Source organism: Drosophila takahashii, chromosome 2R (genome assembly GCF_030179915.1).
Source record: "Drosophila takahashii strain IR98-3 E-12201 chromosome 2R, DtakHiC1v2, whole genome shotgun sequence".
Lineage (NCBI taxonomy): Eukaryota > Metazoa > Arthropoda > Insecta > Diptera > Drosophilidae > Drosophila > Drosophila takahashii.
Genome location: NC_091679.1, coordinates 42,536,165 through 42,560,963, shown reverse-complemented (window position 1 = coordinate 42,560,963; position 24,799 = coordinate 42,536,165). Strand labels below are relative to the sequence as shown.

At 36.7% G+C, this 24,799-nt stretch overlaps 1 protein-coding gene and 1 long non-coding RNA gene across 2 annotated transcripts; one reads left to right on the top strand and one right to left on the bottom strand.

Moving 5' to 3' along the window:
• Positions 1 to 300: 300 nt before the first annotated feature.
• Positions 301 to 24,745, top strand: CCHa1-R (CCHamide-1 receptor). Its single transcript, XM_017139010.3, has 9 exons — positions 301 to 705; positions 14,734 to 15,266; positions 18,831 to 19,057; positions 20,187 to 20,290; positions 20,356 to 20,565; positions 21,486 to 21,589; positions 22,350 to 22,487; positions 23,723 to 23,869; positions 23,936 to 24,745. The coding sequence occupies exons 2-9, from the start codon at positions 14,902 to 14,904 to the stop codon at positions 24,132 to 24,134; spliced, it is 1,494 nt and encodes a 497-aa protein (XP_016994499.2). The 5' UTR covers positions 301 to 705; positions 14,734 to 14,901; the 3' UTR covers positions 24,135 to 24,745.
• On the bottom strand, positions 20,167 to 20,758 carry LOC138912726 (uncharacterized). Its single transcript, XR_011418279.1, has 3 exons — positions 20,652 to 20,758; positions 20,344 to 20,591; positions 20,167 to 20,284 (listed from the first exon to the last, which is right to left on the bottom strand). It is a non-coding gene; the product is annotated as an uncharacterized lncRNA (long non-coding RNA).
• Positions 24,746 to 24,799: the final 54 nt, after the last annotated feature.

The following is a 24,799-nucleotide window of genomic DNA, read 5'->3' as shown; positions in this document are numbered from 1 at the left end:
TCATCTCTGAAAGAGAGAGCGTGCAAATATCGATAACGTAAAGCCGGTAAGTCCAGCGATATATTGATGGGACAATAGAATTGAGCGGTAAATTTAAATTTTGGATTGCAAAACTGAATAATAAATAGAACTAGGAATCTAAGTAACTAAATAGTATTAAAATATTAGACAAAAAAAAAGAGATCATATTTAACATTTCCATGGTATCCATGCAACATGTGACAAAATGTGACTGCGTCTGCGCGCAAAATTGCCGGCATTTCAGAATGAAACCAATCTCCGGATCAATTGTGTGCGTGTGAATGCTTTTGGCCCCAAAACTGCCAGGCAGACGGCAAACCAAATCAAACGTTTTCGCGCGCGCCACCAAGTCGCATGCGTTCTTTGCCGACGGAAAGTTCAAGTTCAAAAACGGATTTTTTCGGATGTGCTGTGTGTTTTTGGCACCGCCGACGCCAATATCCGGGACTATAGCGTTTCAAGTGCTTTTTTCGCCCGCTAAAGAGAATTCAATAAATTTTAATTTAAATTTAAATTCTTCCCGTGTGTGTTGTTGTGTGCCATTCTGCGGGAGTGTAAACACAAATTTTGCCCAAGTGGCATGTGCTTCTCTTATCCATATCCACATCCACATCCTGTTTAATGAGCTTCCCAAATGCGATGCCTGGAATCGCTTAAAAACACGGAAACCACTTTAACGCAAATGTAAGCACAAGCATAATAAATAATAACTGCAGATTGATGTAAATGTGTTTATCTGCGGTGTCGGAAATGGCAAATTAAAAATTGATCGGTTAATCTGGCGTAATCTTTCTGGCTTTTTGACAGCTGACATTCGAGAGGAGGGCATATGGCCGCTTTGCAAACCCGAAAAATTGATGGGAATTCCATAAATTCCCTGATGTACGCCCACCCGACATTTGAATGTGAAAAGCCCGTGAAAAAGTACGCTTTTCCGGCCCTTGACTCCTCCTAAAACTGCAGTGGCACTCGTAAATCGTAAATTGTGAAGTGGGAGGAAAAATGCTTATATGCATTTACATCCAAATCGGCAAAAACAGGCCCGTTTTCGCTTTCCTGGGGTTCTGCTTCTGTTTCCGTTACGCTTTTGTGCTGTTTATTTTGCTTCCGTTTTCCGTTTGCATACGGCTTCTGTTGGCTCCATAAATCCTGAATATGGGTTGGAAATTTTCAAAACCAACGCCTGAACCGGACCGTAGAAATTTCCATTTTAATGCAATTTTTGCCCTTGCATGTTGATGGATTTCCTGTCGATTGTGTATTGAATTCCAATCTTGGGTTACGTAATTTCAATGAATTATTCTGGCTAAACATTCTGTCATCGGAACGGTAATGTTTGCAACCGTTTCAATTTGGTTTCTGTTGACCATAAGCGTTGGATTCCTTTTCAATTTGGGATTATCCCTTACACAAAAAGAATTAGTTAATTTTAACTGAATTAACCTTGGAAAAATTAGTATAAAGTTTCAGGACCCCAATAGAAGTTATTCTATTTAAAAATGCAACAAGTAAATAGTTTATCAAAATCTAGTCAATTGTATTTTAATTTAAGATGCATTAAAAATATTTTATAGATTCTATTATTATTATAATTAGCCTGAGTAATAACATATTGTGTATTTATTAACATCTCTTATCATAACGAAAATAGATTCTTATTTTTATGGGTTCAAAAATCTATTTATAAAAATATTTATTTCGAAAAACTTTTAAAAATAAAACTCTTTTTCCACGTGCACAATAAACACTGCATATATTTCATTTCAATTTAGTGTATGCAGCCGTAAAGATTTCAATTGCAGCCAGAACCTAGAGCTCATGTTTTATTTGGGGATTTGGGCGACACCCTTTTCATGCCGCACACTTGGCCACAAGTCGGAAACTCCCAAGATAATGAAAAACGGGAGAGAAAAAAAACCCCAAACAACACAGACTGAAGGAAAGGCACTTAAAAATGCACAGAAATGGGGGAGAAAATTCGGGGGAAGGGAAAGAAAAACAAGAAATGGAGGTGGAACCCCAAATTGCATAGGATGCGCGTGCCATTTATTAGCTTTTGGCAGTTCGAGGAGCTGTGTAACTACCCGGCTTAAATAAGCCATTAACATAAGCCTCACGATCGGGAAAACTTCTGGGGGAAAACAAACGGCAGGCTTGTGGAAAATTTACGTTGCCTTCTGGCCCAATCGTTCGCAATCTAAATATACTACACCATATAAATGGAGCGTGCTTCTGCTCTGGACACGATCCGTCCATCCATTCAGTTCATTGAGTAAGTTTGTTTACAATTAGCCGACGCGACAGCATTAAACAAAAACGATGTCGATGTCGAGCGCCTATAAACAAAAAAAAACCCAGAATATTGTACAGAAACATATGCGAGAAACTTTCGTGAATGTTATTTTTCTTTAGGATGGATTGATTTAAGGTGTCTACAAAATTTAGCAATAACAATAACATCACCTTTGCCAAATTTTCGTTGGCAAAAGTTACAAAAACAAAAATAAACAACGAAAAGCCGCGAGAAAGCGAGAAATACATTTTACATTCCCGATTTATTGACTGTGCTTATCGGCGGAAAGTTCAATTAAAGGCCAAGTTTCTACATTTATTTTAGCGGCGCCGGAAAAAGGGAGCAAAATGTATACAAATGAACGAGCAGCGAAATCGCTTAGATAAGGTCTTTACTACCCCTCTTAGAAGTGGAAATCCTACCCCATAAACATGTTTATTACATGATATTTATGTATTTGGGTTACCTTTGATTTATGCTGGCTACAATTTGATATGCATCTATCTTTTGTCTTTTTTCCCCGGAAAACTGGCGGAAAACCGCACCCAGTTCGAGAAATCCCACCCATTTTTATCCCTCAACCTTCATTTGGATCTCTGCTAAGACAAACTAATTTCGCTGCGGCTAATACATACGAATGACAGTCATTTAATTTCTATGAGTCATAAATTTTTATAATGCGCATACGCCGTGTTGTGCGCGCCTCGCAGTCGGCAACTGGAAAGTAAGGCGGCAAACAATTGCAACTAATTAGGTAGAAACGAAGCCGAATCCACGGGCATCCACGCTGTTTGCAGTTAATCAAGGCGAAGAGCAGCGAACTTAAGCCAAAGGAAACTTAAATTGAAATGTAAGATAGTTTGCTTTGCTTTTCTTCTGCTTTGTTTTAGTTGGTAGAAGTTTCGTTTAGCCAAACAAAACACGTCGACCAAATGATTTTGTTTGCCCGACACTTCAAGTGTCTGAATCTCAGGCGTCGAAACTGTCATTTTTGCTCGGGAATCTGGACTTGGTCTCTTGAAACTCGGTGAAGTTTTTGTTTGTTTTGGGGGCGGGTCAGTAGGGAGATCATCACAATACCGAATACAAAATACCAAAGCCAATCACCACAAAACACCCGAGTAATGATGCGGAACTTTTCAAGTGCCTTTGTCTCTCACTTCTGGCCTTTCCTTTCACTTTTCTCCGGTTTTTGTTCGAAGGACTCGACTAGACTCTGGACTTTGACAGTCTTGTTGTCGTCCTCCTGATTCAAATCTCTTCCTGGAAAAGTTATTAGCAATGGCAAATGGCAAAGATGTCTGGGAATCTGCAAATGGCAAATGATTTAATTGCCTACGCTTGTGAAAGGAATATTCTGGCTTGAAAGATATCCTTTGTTAGATGGAAAAAGACTTTAGTTAGATTATAAAAATTATTCAAATAAGCTTTTTGTTTTAAAACGTACATACTGGAAATTCTATTCTATAGATATTTCAGTACCAACTTCGTAAAAAATACACAATTGGAAATTTTGTTATTTTAAAATCAATCTTATGAAAAATCTTTATATTTTTATCTCTACAAGATTATAATTATTTTAAATATTTCAAAGGAATATTCGAAATAAATAATTCCTCTACTAATTTGCATGCAGAATCTATGCATATTCAGATCCTTTTAAGGATTCCCTGGTCATTGGCAATACACTTTTCGCAGAAGCTTATGGCCAAATACTTTCTAACCCCTTGCCAATCCGAAGAGTGCATCACCATTTAGCCAAGTTGAAAGCCAGACCGATATGCAATTAGCATTATTAGGTTGTGCGTAACACGAAACCGCAATTCCCGCACTGCACAAAGGTTGCATTTTAAATGGTTTTCCCTATTTCCGACGCTTTTTTGCTTTTTTGCCTCTTTGGCTTATGAAATGCTAAAAGTTATGCATATTTGTACTTGACTAGCAGACTCATTAATTAAGTAACTGAAAGGGAAACAGACGTATCCAGTACAGTATCGCCTGGAGCTGCTCTTGGGAGGAGCCCTTCTGATAGCGCGCACGCTTGGAATTAATTAATTCCGCTTCTAATATGAAAAGTGTGCGACGTCTTAGTTCTTAGCCCTCAACTCAAATTAATTTATTGCCCTGTATTCTTGGGAAATTGTATTTCTGTTTTCAATTAAAGAGCTTAGAAATCTGAAGATTATTGCTTACCACTTTGATTTACACAAAAGAAGCAATTAAAACAAAGGACAATGTGTATTTAAGAATGATAATATAATTTTAAGGTGTTTAAATCAGAGATCCTAAATATTAAAAACTATTATTATTGTGAAAAAAAGAATATTTTTATAAAAATAAATACTTTAAAATGAATGCAATTTACAAAGAATTTCTTTTATTTAAATTACACTGGTCGACAAAAAAAAAGCCCAAGAATAAAAGCTACCAAACCTGAAAGGATTTTAGCTGTAGATTACTACCTCATACTTGGAAACTTTCCATCACGTCGAAGTTTTGAGAAATCCGTGGTCAAAGTTCCAAATTTTCGATTTTTAGGCACTTTTTGCTACTTAATAGTAAGAAATTCCTTTGTAGCCCACAGCCACAATTTAGCGGAAAAGGTACTTTGAACCTTTAACTTCAAGATTGTCCAATCACAAAGTTGGGCGACCTCTACTTTTTTAGCTACAATGGATTTTACTGAAGTACTTTTTGTCACTTTTTTTCATCTATAGTAGCCTAATATTTTTAATGTATTGTATGTGTACGGGTCTCAGTTCAACAAGGAAAATATCAGGCTACTATAGATGAAAAAAAGTGACAAAAAGTACTTCTGTAAAATCCATTGTAGCTAAAGATATAGAGGTCGCCCAGCTTTGTGATTGGACACTCTTGAAGTTAAAGGTTCAAGGTACCACTTCCGCCACATTGTGGCTCTGGGCTACGAAAGGTTTTCTTACTATTAAGCCGCAAAAAGTGCGAAAAAATCGAAAATTTGGATCTTTGACCACGGATTTCTAAAAACTTCGACGTGATGGAAAGTTTCCAAGTATGAGGTAGTAATCTAAAGCTAAAATTCTTTCAGGTTTTGTAGCGTTTATTCTTGGGCCAAGAAAAAGTCTTGATTTTGTCGACCTGTGTTATTATACCTATTAAACAAATTAATTTATAGTTTATCCCCTTGAACTAATATTAACCGCAAATATTTCAGAAAACCCGAAACAAATTAGAATAATCGCTAAATGAACATGATATAATTATTGCAATCAGTCATGTGCGTTGATTACATTGTTTTGCCCAAATCACTTCACTACACTCATAAAAATAATTTTCTACATTTTAGAAAATCGCCCTAAAAAATTTTTCGCCTTTGAACTGAGAAAAATTTTCTATTTTCACGACAAATTTGCCATAAATTCAAGGCAGGTGACCATAAAAAAATATTTTTAGGGTTAATTTTTCTATTTTTCTAATAATTAGGGCAATTTTTTCGATTTGCTTCGTTTTGACCTTTTCTAAATCCAACGGCGAATTGCCCTAATTTTTGTTCTAAAATTTGTCTAAATACAAGGGCGATTCGCCTTAAAAATCACTCCAAAAGTGTGAAATTCGGTAGCCCAGCGGTCTAATCACTTGCGCTTTCAACTTTGCTATATGAGGACTAAGGTCGTGGGGTTGTGGGTTCGAACCCTGTGTGATTCAACTTGATTTTTATGTTTTTTTTTTTTGTAAACGTTATAATACTAAGGACATTTTTTCGTCCGAATTTTAAATTAAAGTAGTTTTTAAACCTTAAAAACGTATGGGAGTTCTGACTTAAAAGCATACTTTGTGTTTGCGGGCAAGAAAACGGGACTAATTGTCACAGTCGTCAGGAAAAAAATATACAGTTTAGTTGCCTTTAGTCATATTATAACGTAGACCTCAAGAAAATAAGATGTTTGTTTGTTCGTCGTCTTGCGCGATGGGTCTGTGGTGCAGCGGTAGGACTTTAGACTCTAAACCGAGAGGTCGTGGGTTCGATTCTCGCAATGACCAAAAAAAGTAAGTTGTTTTTTCTCCTCATATTTATTTCCCTAATTCATTTACAAACATGATTTTTCAGTTCTAACGGCTGTGCTGTATAGATCGGGCCCCCCTCTTAACGCGGCTCCCATATAAGCTACACACCAATACAATAATATGAAACGGTGTCCTCCGCCGGTGTTGTTTAATTAAAGCAGTCCCAGTTCCCAGAATATAAACGATTAAAAAAAAACATGCTTCCCAAATTCAGTTAAGCATGCTCAAACACGATTTTTTTTAATTTGTCTAATTTTTTAGGGCATTCTCCTATAAAAACAGAAAATTCGCCCTTTATTTTAGAAAAATACACCTTAAAATTAGGGCAAATCACCGTAAAAACAGGAAAATATTTCTTATTTCAAGAAAAATCACCCTAAATTAAACCAAATTTCCATCGGGATTTTTTAGAAAATTTTTCTAAATACACGGGCGAATCGCCAGCGGATACGATTTATGGGCGATTTTCTAAATCCACGGGCGAAAAGTCAGTTTTTTAGGGCGATTTAGGGTAAAAATTTCTATGAGTGTAAAAATCAACAAGCTGAAAATGAATCGCGGGGAAATGATTAAAATTGCATAAGCAAAACTGAATTTGCCGCATTTTTCACGAGTGAAAGCACCGCCCCCCATTTCCCATTTATTTTCCACATTTAATGAGCTCGCCGTGGGGAAGTTAGCACCTCATGTAAGCTGTCATGTAATTTAATATGAGGCGCCTTCTGCTGACACCGATACCAGGACACCAGGACCCCAGGACCCAGTCTGCAGTACCAGGATCCAGAAATGGGCAACACCCAACCAATTAACTGTGGGCCATTGTGCACAAAATGGCCCGTGACGGGGCGAAATGCCGAAAGCCGGGCCAAAAGCGGATGGTTTGGGGCGGGAGACAAATTACAAAATGAAAATGATATATGTGCTGATGTCTGGGGGGCAGCAGGATGGATTGAGGCATAAGTGCGGCGTGTCCGTCAGTCAGTCATTCAAATTTATGTGTCGAGGAGGTGGTCGTCCTTCCCCCCAAAAATCCCTCTAGTCCACCAGCTGTTGCTGAATAATGAAGCTGCTCCTACGCCCATCAAAGAAATGTCAACAAACTACGAAAAAAGCGCCTGGAAAAAATAAGCGAAAATTAAGACCTTTGAGGGGAATGTTGAATTATGCAAAGTGGTTGGCATTTAGGCGTAAAAATAAAATGTAAATTAATGAGCAGCAGAGATGTAAGAAAAAAACAAATTGTCAGCGTGTGAAAAATGTAACGCAAATCGTTTAAAGACGCCTGAATGTAGGCTACTAAGGGTATATTAGCTAACAATAGTGGAAAAATAGTATAAATTTGTATTACCTTTCTACAAGTTTAACCTCAGGTTTACCTTGAAATTACCGAGTAACTTTTAAGTTTTCTCAACCAAAAATAATACTTTTAATAGCTTACACATTTTAAGTAAGGACTTAAATACTTTTAAAAGAGTATTTCGCTTTCTCCAAGGGCAAAACATTTAAAATTCCCTTTTGTATTTTAAAGTGTCACCCACAGCTACAAAAGCTTTTGTCCGGCCGACTTTATGTGTGCGACATCCATTACTCAAGTATATAAATCAAGTGTCGGACACTCCATTTATACGTGCGAAGGACTCTTCTGGACTGCCCTCTAAAAAAAAAACACACACCCGAAAAACAAATAAAGGAAAAAGCGAAACGAGACGAAAAATTGGCACTTTTTAGCGGGCAATTAGTTCTCGTAAATTGCAGAACCAAAAAGTTTACTGGAAAACCCAGTGGGAAATGATTAAGAGCCAAGTGGGAAAAACACGAATAAAGTGAAATGCAATAAAAGAGTCTGACATGCAAAATGATTTAATTAAAATGCCCGGAAAACGAGGAATTTCCATTCGATTCAATAAAAAGTGAAATCACACACTCAAGAAATATTAAAAATGCCAACTCATAAAATTTAACCAATGAAATTGGGTTAAGTTGAGAACTTGGCAAGAACAGAAGCCAGAGATTTTCCTTATTTGCTGGCAACTGTAGCGTGCTTCGGATTTATATGTATAGTTTGTATGCTAATGGTACATGGAAAATAAATTGTTTCCGATGGGCAAGTACACTTAAAAAAAATTCAAAGGTTCTAAACAATGTGTTAGGAATATAATAAAATAAATATTGAAAAATACTTCTTAACAATATCTTTAAAAAATACAGCAAAATAATTTAAAGTGCTAGAAAGCTAAATAAAATAATTTAACATTAAAAAAAATAATTTCATTCTAGTATATTTCAGTATAATTAATTTTTTAATTTTAATTTTTTAATTATTTCGTGTCTTATTATAAAATAAATATAATACATAAAAATAAAATAAATACAATATAAATAAATATGTTCTAAGTGATGAAGTAAAACGTATTTTAAAAGAAATAAACTTATTTAATACTCACTATCTCGTATTACTTTATTTTGTAGTATTTAACATTCCTAATTTATGTTCAGTGTTTCACATGGAAAATGGTTGTCAGACAATTGAAATTGCTCTGTTGCCGACAAAGTTTTATTCAGACATAGTAATGCACTCTAATTGCGCCCGGCGAAGCGAATAAAGGCTGCTAAAAATCTAATTGCGATGTCGGCGACCCAACTGCTTATTAAGGGATATGAGGGTAGTATTCCGTATACTCTGCGAATACTCTGCTGGTAATTTAAAGTTTTTTTTTGCCGCATTGATTGGACCGGACCGCTCCCACTTTTTCCATCGCATAGCGCACTTCTCCGGGCACAGTTTTTATTACATTTTTCAGGAAAAATGTTAACACTGTGCTCTCCTGGTTTTCCTATCGCAAATTTCCTTTGACAATCGATTTTGCTGTGGGGGTGGGAAAATTGTTTCTAGCACCGCAGGCCAAAGAAAATTTCATAAAAATAATGGTTACGCGCGATTACATAAATAATTTATCTAGATAATGACAATCGGAATCCCCTCATCGTTTATGGCTTTATTTTAAAACCCACTTCCTTTTCCCCAAAAGAAACCATTAAGTGTGAATTGGTAAAACCATTTTCATAAAAATGGGGAAAATAATATATTGAAATAACTGAAAGTGGAGGAATGCTGCGCGAGTAACGAGCGGGAAAAATTAAATACAACTATGACAATGTATTTGGAATGGCTTATGGGGATGCTTAAATGTGATTTTTTATCGCAGCTCTTTAGTGGTTGCTTTTTGTTCGAACATGCGGGTATTTGGGGACACTTAAATATCTATAATCTCGCCTGGCATTTTAAGAATTCCAATGCCATTAAACCCTGTATTAAAGACTTCAACACAACAAATTCGCCAACAATTTAAATGAAACAATAATACGCTGGATATCAAAATTCAAAAGTGACTGAGCTATTCATAAGCTCTTTTTCCGTGGAATAAATGATTGAAAATCGTATTTTCCTTTCATTATATTTGCATAAATAAATAAAATACAGGCAGCCGAGTATTCAATTACATGCGGCAAAACAAATGGCCAATCGCAAATCTTCTGGTAAAGCCTGTCTCCCCTGTTTGTACGCATATTTCATGGACAGCAAAAAAATGGGTTCCTCTCGCTTTTTATTTTTCATGCGGAGTGCGAGTGTCCAAAACACCCGCGTTATTTATTCAAAACATTCGTGTGTGGCTGTGAATTCCAGCGTGTGCCCTTTGTCCTTAAAACAATCCCGACTTAACTGCATTTATTATGAGACGCACTAAGTCCCCAACGACTGAGAGATAAGATTCTGCTCCTGCCGCCTGTTTTCGGTTCGATTCCCACTCGCTTGGCAACGTGAACCGACTGTTTGCGATGCGATAATAATTCTGCCACTGGGTTAGGATAGTTATGGAGTGGGGATGGGTATGGGTAGGTCCCCACTTTCCCCACGGATTTTGATTTCGGGTACCGAGTGCGACGCATTTTAAGTGGCGTGTGTCCGCAGCTGAACTACTGATAAATTGCATTGATTTATCAAACGCACTCATCAGCATGTAGTCACAAATATAACAACTAAGTATTGGAGGTAAAGGTTTATAAGCGACTAAAGGTTATCCTGGAAATGTGGCTTATTTATTATTTTAATCCAAGTTACTCCGAATCATCTACTGATTTTTGGAATATCTTAGTATATTGTGCTGAATAAATAAATTATAATGGTGTCTAAAAGAAGCCAATTCAAAATTCTAAGCGAATACATCGAATAATCGGACTTAAAAGTTGAGGCAAGGTATTTTTAATTTTTATAATAATTACTGAGCTATTTAAAAAATATAATATTTCAAAAAGAATAAAATTCTTATAAAAAATAGTTTTAAGAGGTTACCACAAGGGGATTTAAAATATTTCAGAAATATTTCATATAAGTTGTCTTTCTATTAAAATGTCCATTAATCATATATTATTAATACTCTAAAAAGATGCCTTTTTGAACCCACTTTACAGGGCAGACAGCCAGGGGAACCACTCGTTGGGAGTCCATAAACATTTGACATCCAGATGGTCGCCAGATAAGCGGACCTCTGCCGGCCATTGGCTGTCATAAATCACGACACTTCGCTGTGAAGTTGTTTTTTGTTGTTCTCTGTGCGGGTGGAGCGATGTAAGCCAGTTATTGATATAGGCTAACAGGTTTATTTGTCGGTCTAATGGCGGCGATCCCAAAAATAGATCAATTTTCGTTAGAGCCATGAATTTATTATGGCGTCGAATTAGATGTTATGCGTTGTACTTTAAAGGGAATAATTTATCACGTGGCCTAGTCAGTGCCAAAATTCAATTAGCTAAGTGTTGTACAAATAAACCTGACCGCATCCCAGAGACCTTTTCCCTCTGCCGCCCACTTGTGTTAACATTCAGTTAACAAATTAATTACGCCGAGCGGCAAACAATGCGGACAAACAATGTTGACATTTTAACAGGCTCATCAGCCAGTTCAGCCAGCCATTTTTCAGTTGCAAAATATTTCAACGATTTTCTGCTTTCGCTCGGAATTACTTAATTAATGTTCCTTTGTTCTCTAACTTCATTTACATTTTGGGTATTTGCAAGTTTCGCCAGCTGATTTTTTGGACCGCCACGGGAAGCCATTCAAGAAGGTCAACAATGGGGAACTTAATTCAATTCGAGTTACTCGAAGTGCAAGAACTTCTGTGAAGTCTTACAAAATAACGAGCTGCAAATATAAAGTGGGTATTGATTAAGGGCTGAGAAGTTCTTATAAATCAAAGGAGACGAAAACGTTTTCATTACAAAATCAATTTGTCAAATTAATAATTGTAATAAACAAAAAGTAATTAAATGTATAAAAATGTATAATTTACATATTTTAGTTTAATACATTTATGTTTGAAAATCGAGTGAATTTTTATACACTATCAAGTGGAATAATATTAATATACTTAATATCACTCGTACGCCACCTGTACCAAAAGCAGGAAATTTATTGTACATCAATGGGTATTTAATAAAATCATGAATGGGTTTTCAATAAAAAAAATCAATCTGATAAATTTACAATTAATTGGAAAGTAATTATACCACTAAAAGTTAATATATAATTTAACTCTTTCACTTCAATGAAAATATATCTCACAAAAGTATTAAAAAAAGTTTAGTGTTCGTAAATAAAACAATTCAATAAAAAAAAGCTTTCAATTTACTGAATAATTAAAAAGCTTCCAATAATATTAATTTACTAAATACTCAATATCGCTTATAGGCCACTGTGGCCCGCCATTTATTGTTTGTTTGTTTGTATGGCACTTTTAATTTCCCTTCATACAAATATGTTTTTTATGTTCTATGCAATTAAACAGCATCGGATTACAGTCATAAATTCATTAAAAATCAATTGCTTTTATTAACTAGCAGCGGGGACAGCAGGCGATGGGAAAATTACTACCACAAACTGCCAAGAAAATGTAAGGTCTTGAACTATTTGTTGGAAAATCGAGAACTTTGCCTTCTTGTTTACCTGAGTTGCCCAAGGCAATGTTTAGTTAAGGGGAAAAGTTTTTTTCGATTGATTGCATCTAAAGTTTGCTTAATTAGTCTTTTCCGATATTAACTTACTCAGTGGTTTGGCTACTAAATTGAACTTAAATCGCTTTAAAATGATTAATTAAGAACAAGCAACTCCTTAAGGAAACTAAATTTAATTTTGCTACGAAAAGTGAAAACATTTCATGCACATTTTCCCCTGAGCAACTTTGTTGCATCGGAATAACGCCTCTCTCTCGTTTATGCAAATTGTATTTATGCATTCAAACGGATTTGATTTTTAAGGCATCTGTTTTTACAGTTTCTCCATCATATTTTCGATGGCATCCGGGCTTTTTGCAACCCAAAGGAAAGGAAAGGAGGGGAAATTGCCGGGGGGTTAGGGATTTGTCCGGATGTTTACATTCACCTGGATAAGAGGAAGTGCTGATGATGGTTGTTGGATGGCAGACCATTCATATTTTTATTACAAAGGAATGACAGCCACGGCGAAAGGGAAAAGCCGAACGCACAGATTTCAATTACGCAGAGTTTTCCTTCTCTCAAGAAAATCCTGCTGCCGCCGTTGTTGTTGTTGTTTTTCCTGTCCAAGTCATTGAAGTTTCCTCGGGCGTCAGTTACATTTTATGAGTCACTGTATGTGTGTGGTGGTGGGTGTGCGGTTAATGGCTGGAAATGTAATGACAGGATATGCATTCCTTGAAGTGTCGAAAGGGGGGCAAGGGGACGACAACCAAGGAGCAACACCATCAAGTTGATAAGAAATTCCACGCTAATGCCATAAATCTGTAACATAAAGCCGCTTCTTGTGGCCTGATTTTCCCAGTTCCCAGTTCACATCCCAGCTTTAATGCAAAGTTGGCACGTGTTTTGGAAAACTTTCAAAAAGGGAATACCAAATTAGCAAGCTGAAGGCTAAAGTCGAATTAAGGGAAAAGTGCAGAGCGATTCGTTGGTATGCATGATGCTGTGAAAGGCAAATGTGCATCTATGATGCAATTATCCAGTTAAGAGAACAAATGCATTTCAATTTCAAATGTAATAAATCAAACAGAGAAGATTAAACGTAATGTCTAGCTGGCCAGCTCATTTCTATATTAAATAGTTTACTCCTACATTCGAAAGTACAGCTTGAAAAATGTATCGATATTTTCGATATATTTTAAACATCAATGTTTATCGGAAACACCGATGTTTTCCTGATATCTATAAAGAAAGTAATTATTTTTTATACCCGTTACTCGTAGAGTAAAAGGGTATATTAGATTCGTGCAAAAGTATGTAACAGGTAGAAGGAAGCGTTTCCGACCCTATAAACTATATATATTCTTGATCAGGATCACTAGCCGAGTCGATCTAGCCATGTCCGTCTGTCCGTCTGTCTGTCTGTATGAACGCTGAGATCTCGGAAACTACAAAAGCTAGAAGGTTGAGATTTTCCACGCATATTCTTGGGCTTCCTACGCAGCGCAAGTTTATTTTAGCCGAGTGCCACGCCCCCTCTAACGCCCACAATCGCCCACTAACGATTTTAAAATGTGTCTGGCGCCCACACCTTTTAAGATTTCCGAGAGGTATAAATGCAATTTTGTTGTGTATATTTATACCTATCGAAAAGTAGAACACATTTTTCAAATCGGACCATTCATTAAAAAGTTATACGCAATCAAAATTTCTATATCTATCTCCCTCGCACTCCCTTTAGCTGAGTTACGATTATTAGTCGGGACACCAACCCGACTAGTGAGTGACGGGTATTAGATAGTCGGGACACGAACCCGACTATAGCGTTCTCTCTTGTTTTTTTTAATTTTATTTTTCTTTGAAAGCATTGATACTATCGGTATGATACTGTAAAAATATCGGCAATATCGATAGGGTCAAATATCAATATTTTTTAGCTTTATTCTAAGACACAATGTAAATAATACCAATTTTCCCTTTGTTTTCCCAATTTTTCCGCTCCAGAAATCAACAATTAGAACCAAAAACCCTACTTCAATTAAAGTTTAATTTACCCCTTTCAATTTTACGCATTCAACATTCAAGTTTGCCTTAGAACAATAGAAACAATAGAAACTTGTTTGCCGCTAAAAACCGAAAACCAACAAATTGATTCCCTAGTAAATATAGGTGCAATTCGCCACCCGGAAAAGTAAACAAATACGAACTGAAACGACCATTTAATAGCTTTGAAAATATGCATAAAATATATTTTGGTCTATTGGGCGGCAAGAATTTAATACTGAATAATTGAATTTCCTACCCAAAACCATTAAAGCAAAACCAAAAGCAAATTGAATCAATTTCATGTTACAAATTGTATTGTTTTTCCCCCTGTTTTGCAGCTGGCTGGAATTGGATGCAAAAATGCAGCAGGCAACGAGCCGTGAAGGAATCAAATTAATCATGTTGGCTTAAACAATTTCCCGTTTGTTGGGCAACAAAATACGAAATACATTGGCATTAAGCGAAGGAAAATCGAGAATCGAGCGGAGTCAGTAGATTTTCCCCTGATGATAGCCAACTTGGTGAGCATGGAAACGAGCCTGGACTTGGATTTGGACATGGACTTGGGCCAGGACATTTCGGGGGAATCCCCGCCGCTCAACGTGACGCAGGCTGTCTGGGATCTGGCCATGCTGGCCACGTCCACCCAGTGGCCCCTCCTGGACACCGGATCCTCCTCCTCCTTCTTTGGCGCCGAGAACTTCAGCGAAGTGGCCGCCACCGAGACACCCTACGTGCCCTACGGCCGACGACCGGAAACCTACATCGTGCCCATCCTCTTCGCCCTGATCTTCGTCGTCGGCGTCCTGGGCAATGGCACCCTGATTGTGGTCTTCCTCAGTGTGCGACAGATGCGGAATGTTCCAAACACGTGAGTGTCGAGTGTCTAGTGTCCGGGGAAAAGTTTACGTAACTTTCGGAAAGATGGGTTCAGAGGGGGTAGCTTAAGCTAATGGTGGGTCATGACTTAAACTCTTTGCTTACAATAAAATGAATTCTAGCTCAATGAAGAATTATACTTGCTGTTAATGGCATATTTAATGATTATAAATAGACTTCGATTTACGGGTGAAATTATAATGTTCTTAGAAATTTTAGAACAATATAAAATAAACGATTTTTGAAGGATAGAACTTACTTAGCATCAATATCAACGATCGGAGGTACTTTAAGACTTAATTTAAAATACTCTTATAGAAAAAGATTCAGCTTTAAGAAGAAATTTTAGAATCCATTGTTGAGAAATTGGAAATATTAAAAGTTTTTTCCTAAAAAGGCAAATCTTTAAGATTTTAATAGCACCTTTAGGTAAGAACCATTTTATAAATTGCATCCAGATTTAACTAACTACCATTTTCTTCCTTGAATTTATAGGCATTTTAGGCATTGTTTTATGATTTTAATAGTACCTGTCTATAGTTTAAAAAAAGATTTTAAAAATGGCATTCAGATTTACTAATTTCTACCTTGTATTTACTTTCTTAAAATATTTTTGTTATATAAAAAGTAGCAAAAAACTTCAATAGGAAATAGGGAATCGCCCAGCCGCAACACCTCCTCGCCCACCTACACCCAGAAAAAAAAATTACCTAAAATGTCAAAAAATGGCCTAGAATTTAGGTAAAATTGGCCTAAAACTGGAGCTAAGTCCTTGAATGGCCTAAAATTTAGGATTCCATGACCTAAACTAAAATGAGGGTAATTTTTGGCCTAGATTTTAGGTAATTGGCTGCCAAAAATATGAGAAAACCCCTATCCAAAATTTTAGGCCTTCTTTGGCCTAAAAATATGTACTGAAAAATGTATAATATTATAAAGTAAATACAGAAAAGTTTATAGCTAACTCGAGGTCAATGTCGGGCATAGTCTTCAAGAAGTCGTCATTATGCCAACACACAAAAAGGAGCGAGGAGGCTTCACAGTTCAGCAGTGAAATCGCTGTCTTATTCAACGATCGAAGTGGGTTACCATGCAAGCCGCGCTATAACTGGTTGGGAATTATAGCGTCGCTAGAACGGTATCAGAGTTCCGTGCAAATTTATTTAGGTAAAACGCATTAATTTTAAGGCCCACGATGACCTAAAATATTAGGCTATACGGGACCTAAATAGTAGGGCAAATATACCAAAAATTTAAATTTTTAGGCAGTACATGACCTAAAAAGGAACTTTTAGTCCATTTAAAATGTTTTAGGCTATGCATGACCTAAAATGTTGTCCATCATTTTTCTGGGTGTAGTTGGAAATTTTTGATTTACGGGCAACTTAAATTGAATTTAATTATATGCCACACGCCTGGCAGCGGCGAAGAGTCTGCGCCAAATTATGCATGCAAAAGGCAAATGTCACGAGTTGGCCAAGAGCAATGCCTGAAAATTGTCCCCTCCCTCAGTCCTCTTTCCTCAGTACATCGGTTAATTAAGTGGCTTGCCAGGCAAGAAAAGGCAGCCGTTTGGCGATGATAATGGTAATGCTGTTACCGCCTCCGCCTGGAAATTGCTTAAAATTTCCCTTTCACATAGTAGGAAAAACATGTGCCCCACCAACAAACACACATTCAGCCGATCGATTGGCAGCTGTTGATGTTTGGAAGCTTGAATGCTTGGATGCTCGGATGTTTCGCAGTGGAGCAACAAAATGGCATAACTAATTAGTCATGTCGGGGTTGATTTTTGTACATACTACGTACGTATACGTATGTAGATTGTGCGCCATAAATCAAGTTATTGTACCAGGCTTACGAACGAGATAAATATGATTTTCGGGCAGACAATAACCTTATGTGACTTACACGAGCGAAATGTTGGCTGCCTACTTCTTCTGGGAAGCCAAAGTAATTTGTTAAAGGCGACCGAATATGAATTGTAGAAGCATTCCGGGGCCAAAGGAAGCCATTTGCTAAATTGAGGCATTTAATGGGACAGTTGGTCTGAAAGATTGAAAATTTAAGAATGTTTTTCTTCTTTTTTGAAAGAAAAAAATTGAAAAAATGAATTATATATTTTAAAACGTTATAAAAAAACAATATTAATCTCTCCCTTTAATATTGCAATGGTCTTAAATTTTCCTTAAAAACTATCCAATAAATTAGATATATCTTTATTGATCCTGAGTATGAGTATGATTATAAATAGTGAGAAACCGAAAAATAAGGAAATTTGGATCCTATGACCCTTAGATGAAAATAAATTATTGAAAAAGGGCAACATCACGTATACGTCATAAACTTTATAGCCAATAGTTCAATATACCGTTAAAATAGTAATATAAATTTCTTGGCAGCTTTTTTATCGAAAAAATGTTAGAGTGAAAATGCTTCCAATTAAATTCTTCGATTAGCCACTTGAAGGGCCCTGGCATGCCCATGCCTCAAAATTGGTTGACAATTTTCCGCGTTCATAAAATAAATAACTTAAACAGCACGGTTTCTAGTGGCAACATCTTGGCTCAGTGAATAAGTTTATTAGCGACACGAGTTCATCATTAAGCGGATGACCTTGGCCGCGGAGGCAAATGCCGGCCCTTGCGGCTCGTGGTTTGTGGCCAATTAAAGCGTTCCACTTTGTTGGCGGAAGTGGTCAATGCGGCCTGAAGAGCAGCGCCACTTAAAGCTGTATTGTTTGTGCCACATGGATGCGAATACGAGTACGAATACGACCTACGGGCACTTTAATCCCCTCACGAATGATTCTTGCAACACGATTTTGCATCAAGCTTAATTCACATAAAACTCGCAGACGAAAGGAAATGTCAACTGATCAAATTACGCTGAAATTGCATTTCGTTCCCCGGGTGAAAGCCAAAATGGTGGAGCTTTAAAAGCCAAGTGCCAGACCAGAAAACCAGGAGACCCAGAGACCAAAAGACCCTTATCGACTTTGCCGGGGGCCACAAAAACGTAATTTGGTGTTGCATTTCCGACGGCATTTCCAGAAACGTGGCAAACAAAGTGCCACATGCAGCTTATTTATGGAAAGCCAAGTGGTGGGATAAAGTCGAGGAATTACTGCATGAGATCCATTTATTCGCCGCCACTGTGGCCTCAAGTGTTTGGTGGCAGAAAGTCCCCTAAAAAATAAATAGTGAAATATTCGCCCTATTTTTTTGCCTTGCTGCCAGAAGCAAATAATTTACATTCCACTTAATAAGGCTTTTCCATAAATAAATCAATTTTAATGGTCATTGTATTACGCGCCAAGTCAGCAGCTTTACAATATAGAAAAATAAAAATTCTCACAAAAAGTTTGGCCAACATAAATCAAGTGGGTGCCACATTTTTATCACACTTCAAGACCACGTGCTGGCCAAAAAGATGAGTTAACCCCTCTTATCTCCCAAAATGAAGCATAAATCTTTCGAATTTTCTCTTTTTTTTCTTGAGTAGCTTGTTTGAGTAGCACTTTAAAAATTATATAATAAAAAATTGCTTGTTTCAGCTATATTTTATCGTTGGCCCTGGCAGATCTATTGGTTATTATTACCACAGTGCCACTGGCCTCTACGGTTTACACAGTGGAATATTGGCCATATGGAAGCTTCCTCTGCAGCCTTTCGGAGTTTATGAAGGATGTCTCTATAGGAGTATCGGTCTTTACCCTGACTGCTTTGTCGGGCGATCGGTACTTTGCCATCGTGGATCCCTTGAGGAAGTTTCACGCTCATGGTAAGTTTAGAAATATTTAATTATACCCTTGCAGAGGGTATTATGATTTCAGTCAGAAGTTTGCAACGCAGTGAAGGAAACGTTTCCGACCCCATAAAGTATATATATTCTTGATCAGCATCACAAGACGAGTCGATCTAGCCATGTCCGTCTGTCCGTCTGTCCGTCCGTCTGTCCGTCTGTCCGTCTGTCCGTCCGTTTCTACGCAAACCAGTCTCTCAGTTTTAAAGCTATCGGGATGAAACTTTCGTAAAAGTCGTATTTCTATTGCAGGTAGTATATATGTCGGAACCAAACGGATCGGACAACTATATCTTATAGCTCCCATAGGAAGAATCAAAAAAAAAACCTAAAAAAATTCTAGCTCCGGTGTTTTTTAAAATTTTACCTTCTACTCTTGGGAACATTTTTTTTTATATATTTTTGAATTTCGGTTTTTTTGTTTTTTAAATCGGATCACTATATCATATAGCTGCCATAGGAACGGTCGAAAAATTAAATGGAAATTAATGGGAAAAAAATTATGTCTTTGTTGGTTTTTATTACAGTTCCTTCTTTTCTGGGATATGACTATTTTGAAATATTTCCGAATTTCGATTTTAATTTTTAAAAGATCGAACTACTAAATCATATAGCTGTGATAGAAACGATCGAAAAATTAATGTGAAATAATAAGAAATTTAACATTTTTGCGATTTGTAAATTAATAGAATGATCTGCAAGGGTACATAAGCTTCGGCTTGCCGAAGCTAGCTTCCTTTCTTGTTTTAAGATTATTTCTAAAACTTTTCGATACAAATGAAGCACTGAAGCTTCAAAACACTTTAATGTTTACATACTTTGTCTATAAATAGTTTATAAAAATACAAAATTGATAAAGAATTTATTTAAAACAGTATTATTTTTTAATTTTCTTTATTTATCGGTTGCGCCTTACAATATGTATTTAATTACCCACAATAAATTTGATTGAAATTCTTGGTTTATTGGAATTCCACAACCTTTATTTATGTTTTATATTTTTCTGGGAATTCCTATAAAAAATAATACAAAATCTGCAATTCTGCTAAATCAGTTTTGTAAACACACAACTATTTAATTAACTTGTACACTTTACACATTCCTTTAGGAGGCGGTCGTCGTGCCACCAGAATGACTTTGGCCACCGCGGTTTCCATTTGGCTGCTGGCCATTCTCTGCGGGCTGCCAGCCCTCATTGGCAGTAATCTGAAGGTAAATCCTTTGTTAACCCCATTTTATGTCTCCCATTTACATTTTTATAATACCTTTGCTTGCAGCACCTCGGAATTAACGAGAAGTCGATTGTCATCTGCTATCCGTATCCGGAGGAGTGGGGCATCAGCTACGCCAAGTCGATGGTCCTGCTGCACTTCCTCGTCTACTACGCCCTGCCCCTGGTGATCATAGCCGTGTTCTACGTGCTCATCGCCCTCCACTTGATGTATTCGGCCAGTGTCCCGGGCGAAATTCAGGGAGCCGTGCGCCAGGTTAGCCCAAAATTCAATTTATGTTCCTATTGCCCAAAAAGGTATTCATAAGCACCACCAATTGAAATCAATCATTGGACACTAACCCCACAAAAAGGGGGCTCCATAAAAGTGAATTATAAAGTTTTGCCACAGCTAAAAAATGTGTGGAAAAACTTTCGCCATTCAGTTGGGTGGCATAAAATATTCATACTAACTGGACTGAACCATCGCTCGGAAATTCCAACTGAATTGCTGGCGATACTAGAATAAATTGAGGAACTTTTGAGTGGTTTAAAAAGCATGTGCTCTCTCATCAATAAGTATTCCTTATGCCAGCTGTCGCATTTTACCACATAATGGTATACATTTCAAGCGCAAATTGTTTCGCATATTATTTCCAATTCGTTACAACTTTTTCCCCAGCTTTTGTCTTTGAGCTTGTGGTATTTTATTTCTGAATGCTTTAGACTTTCAATGGTCTGGTTTTAAACGTTTTATCACCAAGAAATGGTTAGTCATATTTTTTATGCCATTTGTCAGATTGAATGCCTTTAATTTACTTGCAGGTCGTTAAAAGTTTTCGCTTTTGTTTGTGAACAAACTTTGTTTGAGCTTCCTTCCTTCAATTGTCTATGACTTTGTGCTTCAAAAGCTTCTCGACTTTTTTAGGACAATACAATACAAACGTTATGCTTCTTAAACTTTAAACAATTTTGAAACAATGGTCTTTATATTAAAATTTATATTAATGTTATTAGTTTGAAAATCATAATGAAACCCAAAGTTTTAAATTTAAATAAAGAAATAATTAAACAACTTCTAATTTATTAATTACAATTAAAATTACAATAAATACTTTAAAGAAATTTATTTATAATTGATATCATTTTTCTTAAAACCATTTAGCATAACTTTGGATTCTTATTAATTTCTTTCAGGTTCGGGCCCGTCGCAAAGTGGCTGTTACTGTGTTGGCCTTCGTAGTCATCTTTGGCATTTGCTTTCTACCCTATCACGTCTTCTTCCTATGGTTCTACTTCTGGTGAGTGCTGATTTTTATCCACCTCCCTAGAGAAGTGATGCTAAACTGGGCATCCTCATGAATGAATGGATGGAAAGTCAATTTGTCAAGCGGATAAAAGGGAACCTGCCAGCAGCAAAGGATAAAGTATACTACATATGGCTATACAGTTCATGCCTGTTCACAAAGGAGTCCTGCGTATGAGTAATGTTGTTGCCATTTGTCCGACACTTGTTCGCCTGGGATGCCGGACAATCAATTTACCCCTGATATCTCCATTATGGGTGCTTTGCAGACTCTGACTCTCGATGTTTGTTTTGTGTTTTTTCAAGATTTACTAGGGAACTAGAGGGGTATATTGTGTTCTCGCAAGAAGGACATAAATGCCATTATGTATTTTTATTTTATATTTTTGTTAAATTTATAATAACTATATTTTTTAGGGTAAATTTGGTCGGTTATATTATTGAAAGTAAGTGTCATTAAATTAGCTTAAGTTTATTTTATTAATATCGTTATACCTTTTGTGTTAATAAATTTGGGAAATATTTTAATGATCCTAAACTGGCACTGATATTATACTAAGGAAGAACATTTTATAGCCTGACTGAATTTATTTTAAAAAGTTCTGCAACCAAGGAAAAAAGGGTCTACGAAAAAAAGATCTATAGGATGCCTTGAATTATTTAAAGTATTCTGATCCAGCAGACTTTTGCTGAGTATCTGACAGTCGACTAAAGGAACTAAATGATTCTATCTCCCATTTTTCCCCTACTTGCAGGCCCACCGCCCAGGAGGATTACAATGCCTTCTGGCATGTCCTGCGAATCGTCGCGTACTGCATGTCCTTTGCCAACAGCTGCGCGAATCCCGTGGCCCTGTACTTCGTGAGCGGCGCCTTTCGCAAGCATTTCAATAGGTATTTGTTCGTTTACATCAATCCACCAGCCGCATAACAGAGCTACAGCATGATTAATGGGTACTCGCTAGTCGGCAGTCGCCTGTCGCTAGCAGATCAATAAACAAACTGTAGCCCCTTAACTGTAAGCGTAAGCCAACTGCAATTTGTATCTCTCCTTCTCTAAACAAAACTCATAACTTTCGAAAAAAAAAACAACAAAACTTTTGAGCAAACATGCGTAACTTGAAAGTTCACTTTCATTTTACCCCAAACTTTTAGCACAAAACATTCAGTAGTTTTCTCATTGTCATTCTTTGGGAGTTGGTTTATTTCCCTACTTTTTTATTCATTGCAGTTATTGCAGCTCTTTGTGAACGTAAATTTGTTTCATTTAATTTAAATTTCAATATTCATGACTGTCAATTTGAGAGCTCTACTGATGACATGATAAAACAAGGTGAAATAATTAATGCCTGACCAGCTCAATTGCAGCTGAAAAAGAGAGTTTTTATTCGATTTATATTTTTTAAAGAATTTTCAGAACGTTATGAACTGTTGGCAACCATATGGTGCTTTCATTTTTGTTCTACTTATTTGCTTCATCTTTCTAATTTCTTCTCAACTTGCATTGAACCGCACTCGATGACCAACTGCACAACTTCCCCTTCGAAATGAGTATATGTATCTGTATCTGCTCTCAAATTGCAATTTGAAATTGTTTGTTGCTTCCGTTTGAACACACAAAGTGCTCTGACCTCCACACAAGCACTGAGAAAAAATTGGCCAAATTTGTTTAAAAATTCATAAAAGAAATGTATTTCTAATTACTCTTTTTTACCATTCAGTTAAAAACATTATTTTATTGCTCAAGTTATTTTGATAAAATGTGTCACTGAAAATTCTAAAAAATAAAACAAAAATATTAAATAAATATTATATTGAAAATAAATCCTAAATATTTATTTAATAATTTAGATAATAATTTTTTAATAGATTTTAATTCACGATTATAAAGCTCTACCAATTTTCAGTGACACTTCATAATATGTTATCCCTTTATTTAATTTTAAATTGCATGAAAATATTTTTCTCTGTGTACACACACATTATCAGATTTAAGCGAATTTTTCGAAATATTTTTGTTTGACTCGCGAATCTGGCTTTCTTTTCCCCTTCCCGGCTTCCCGGCTACCCGTCATTCGCATTCGCATTGGCATTGGCAACTCCATTCTATTCTGTATCCCCGGATTCAGATATCTGTTCTGCCGCGGAGCGAGTGGACGGCGCAAGAAGCGCAGCCAGCACGACACCTTCTGCATGCACCGGGACACCTCGCTGACCAGCACCGCCTCGAAGCGCTACCAGTCCCGCCACTCCTGCTACCAAAGCACCATCCGCAGGTGAGTGCGGTGTCTATTTTCCGAATTTCCCAGAGATTTCCGTCATTTAAAACCCCATCACAACAGCTGTCGCCTGCAGGAGACAACGACAACCGCGCTACCAAATGGCGGGAATCAGAACGGAGCCCCCATTTCAGCCGTGGATTTGACCCCCGCCCAGGGTCACAATGAGGCACCGCCGAGCTATGGATTTTTGCCCCTTAACGAACTCGGCCAGCAGTCGCGTTCGCACCCACCAAAGTTCCAGGAGTCGCTGTTGAACTGAATCCCCGAAAGAATGTGTGGAAAAAACTATGGATTTAAACGGAGTTTACAGGAATTCGGGCAGCCATTTGCCATTGTATCCTTGGCTCTCTATCAAAATCAAAAGTAAACGTTAAAAGTTAAAAGCTTCATGATTTAAATTTATTTATTAAATTTAAAAACATTAAAGTACAAGTGATTTCTCTTTATTGATCATTTCATTTTTGTATAAAATATGTAAAATGAAAACTTTAAAAGGTTTATGCTAAAACATTTTATTAAGTTTTCTATAGCATACTTATCAGAGTACAAGAGTCATAAGATCTTAAGTTCCGACCCATGCATGGCCATGCAAAAACCTATCCATCAAAAAGCAGTTAGAAAGCTAAACTAAACTAAACTTTCGTATAATGTAAATATAAACATACCAAAGAATTTTGATGTCTTTTATCCGTGTCAAAGTCATAGAGTTTAGGCTTACAAATAAACTAAAGTATTGCAGCCGTGTCGCGGCTTTAAGCTAAACACATTTTGCGTATAAATTATATTGAATGGTTAAGCAGAAAGCAAAAACGACTTGAATAGACCCCGTTTTAAAAGCTAATCACCGAAACTTTGTAAATACATTTTTATGTGCCGACATATAGTTGAAAATAAATGTAAATTGTGCGTTAAAAACTTTGTTTC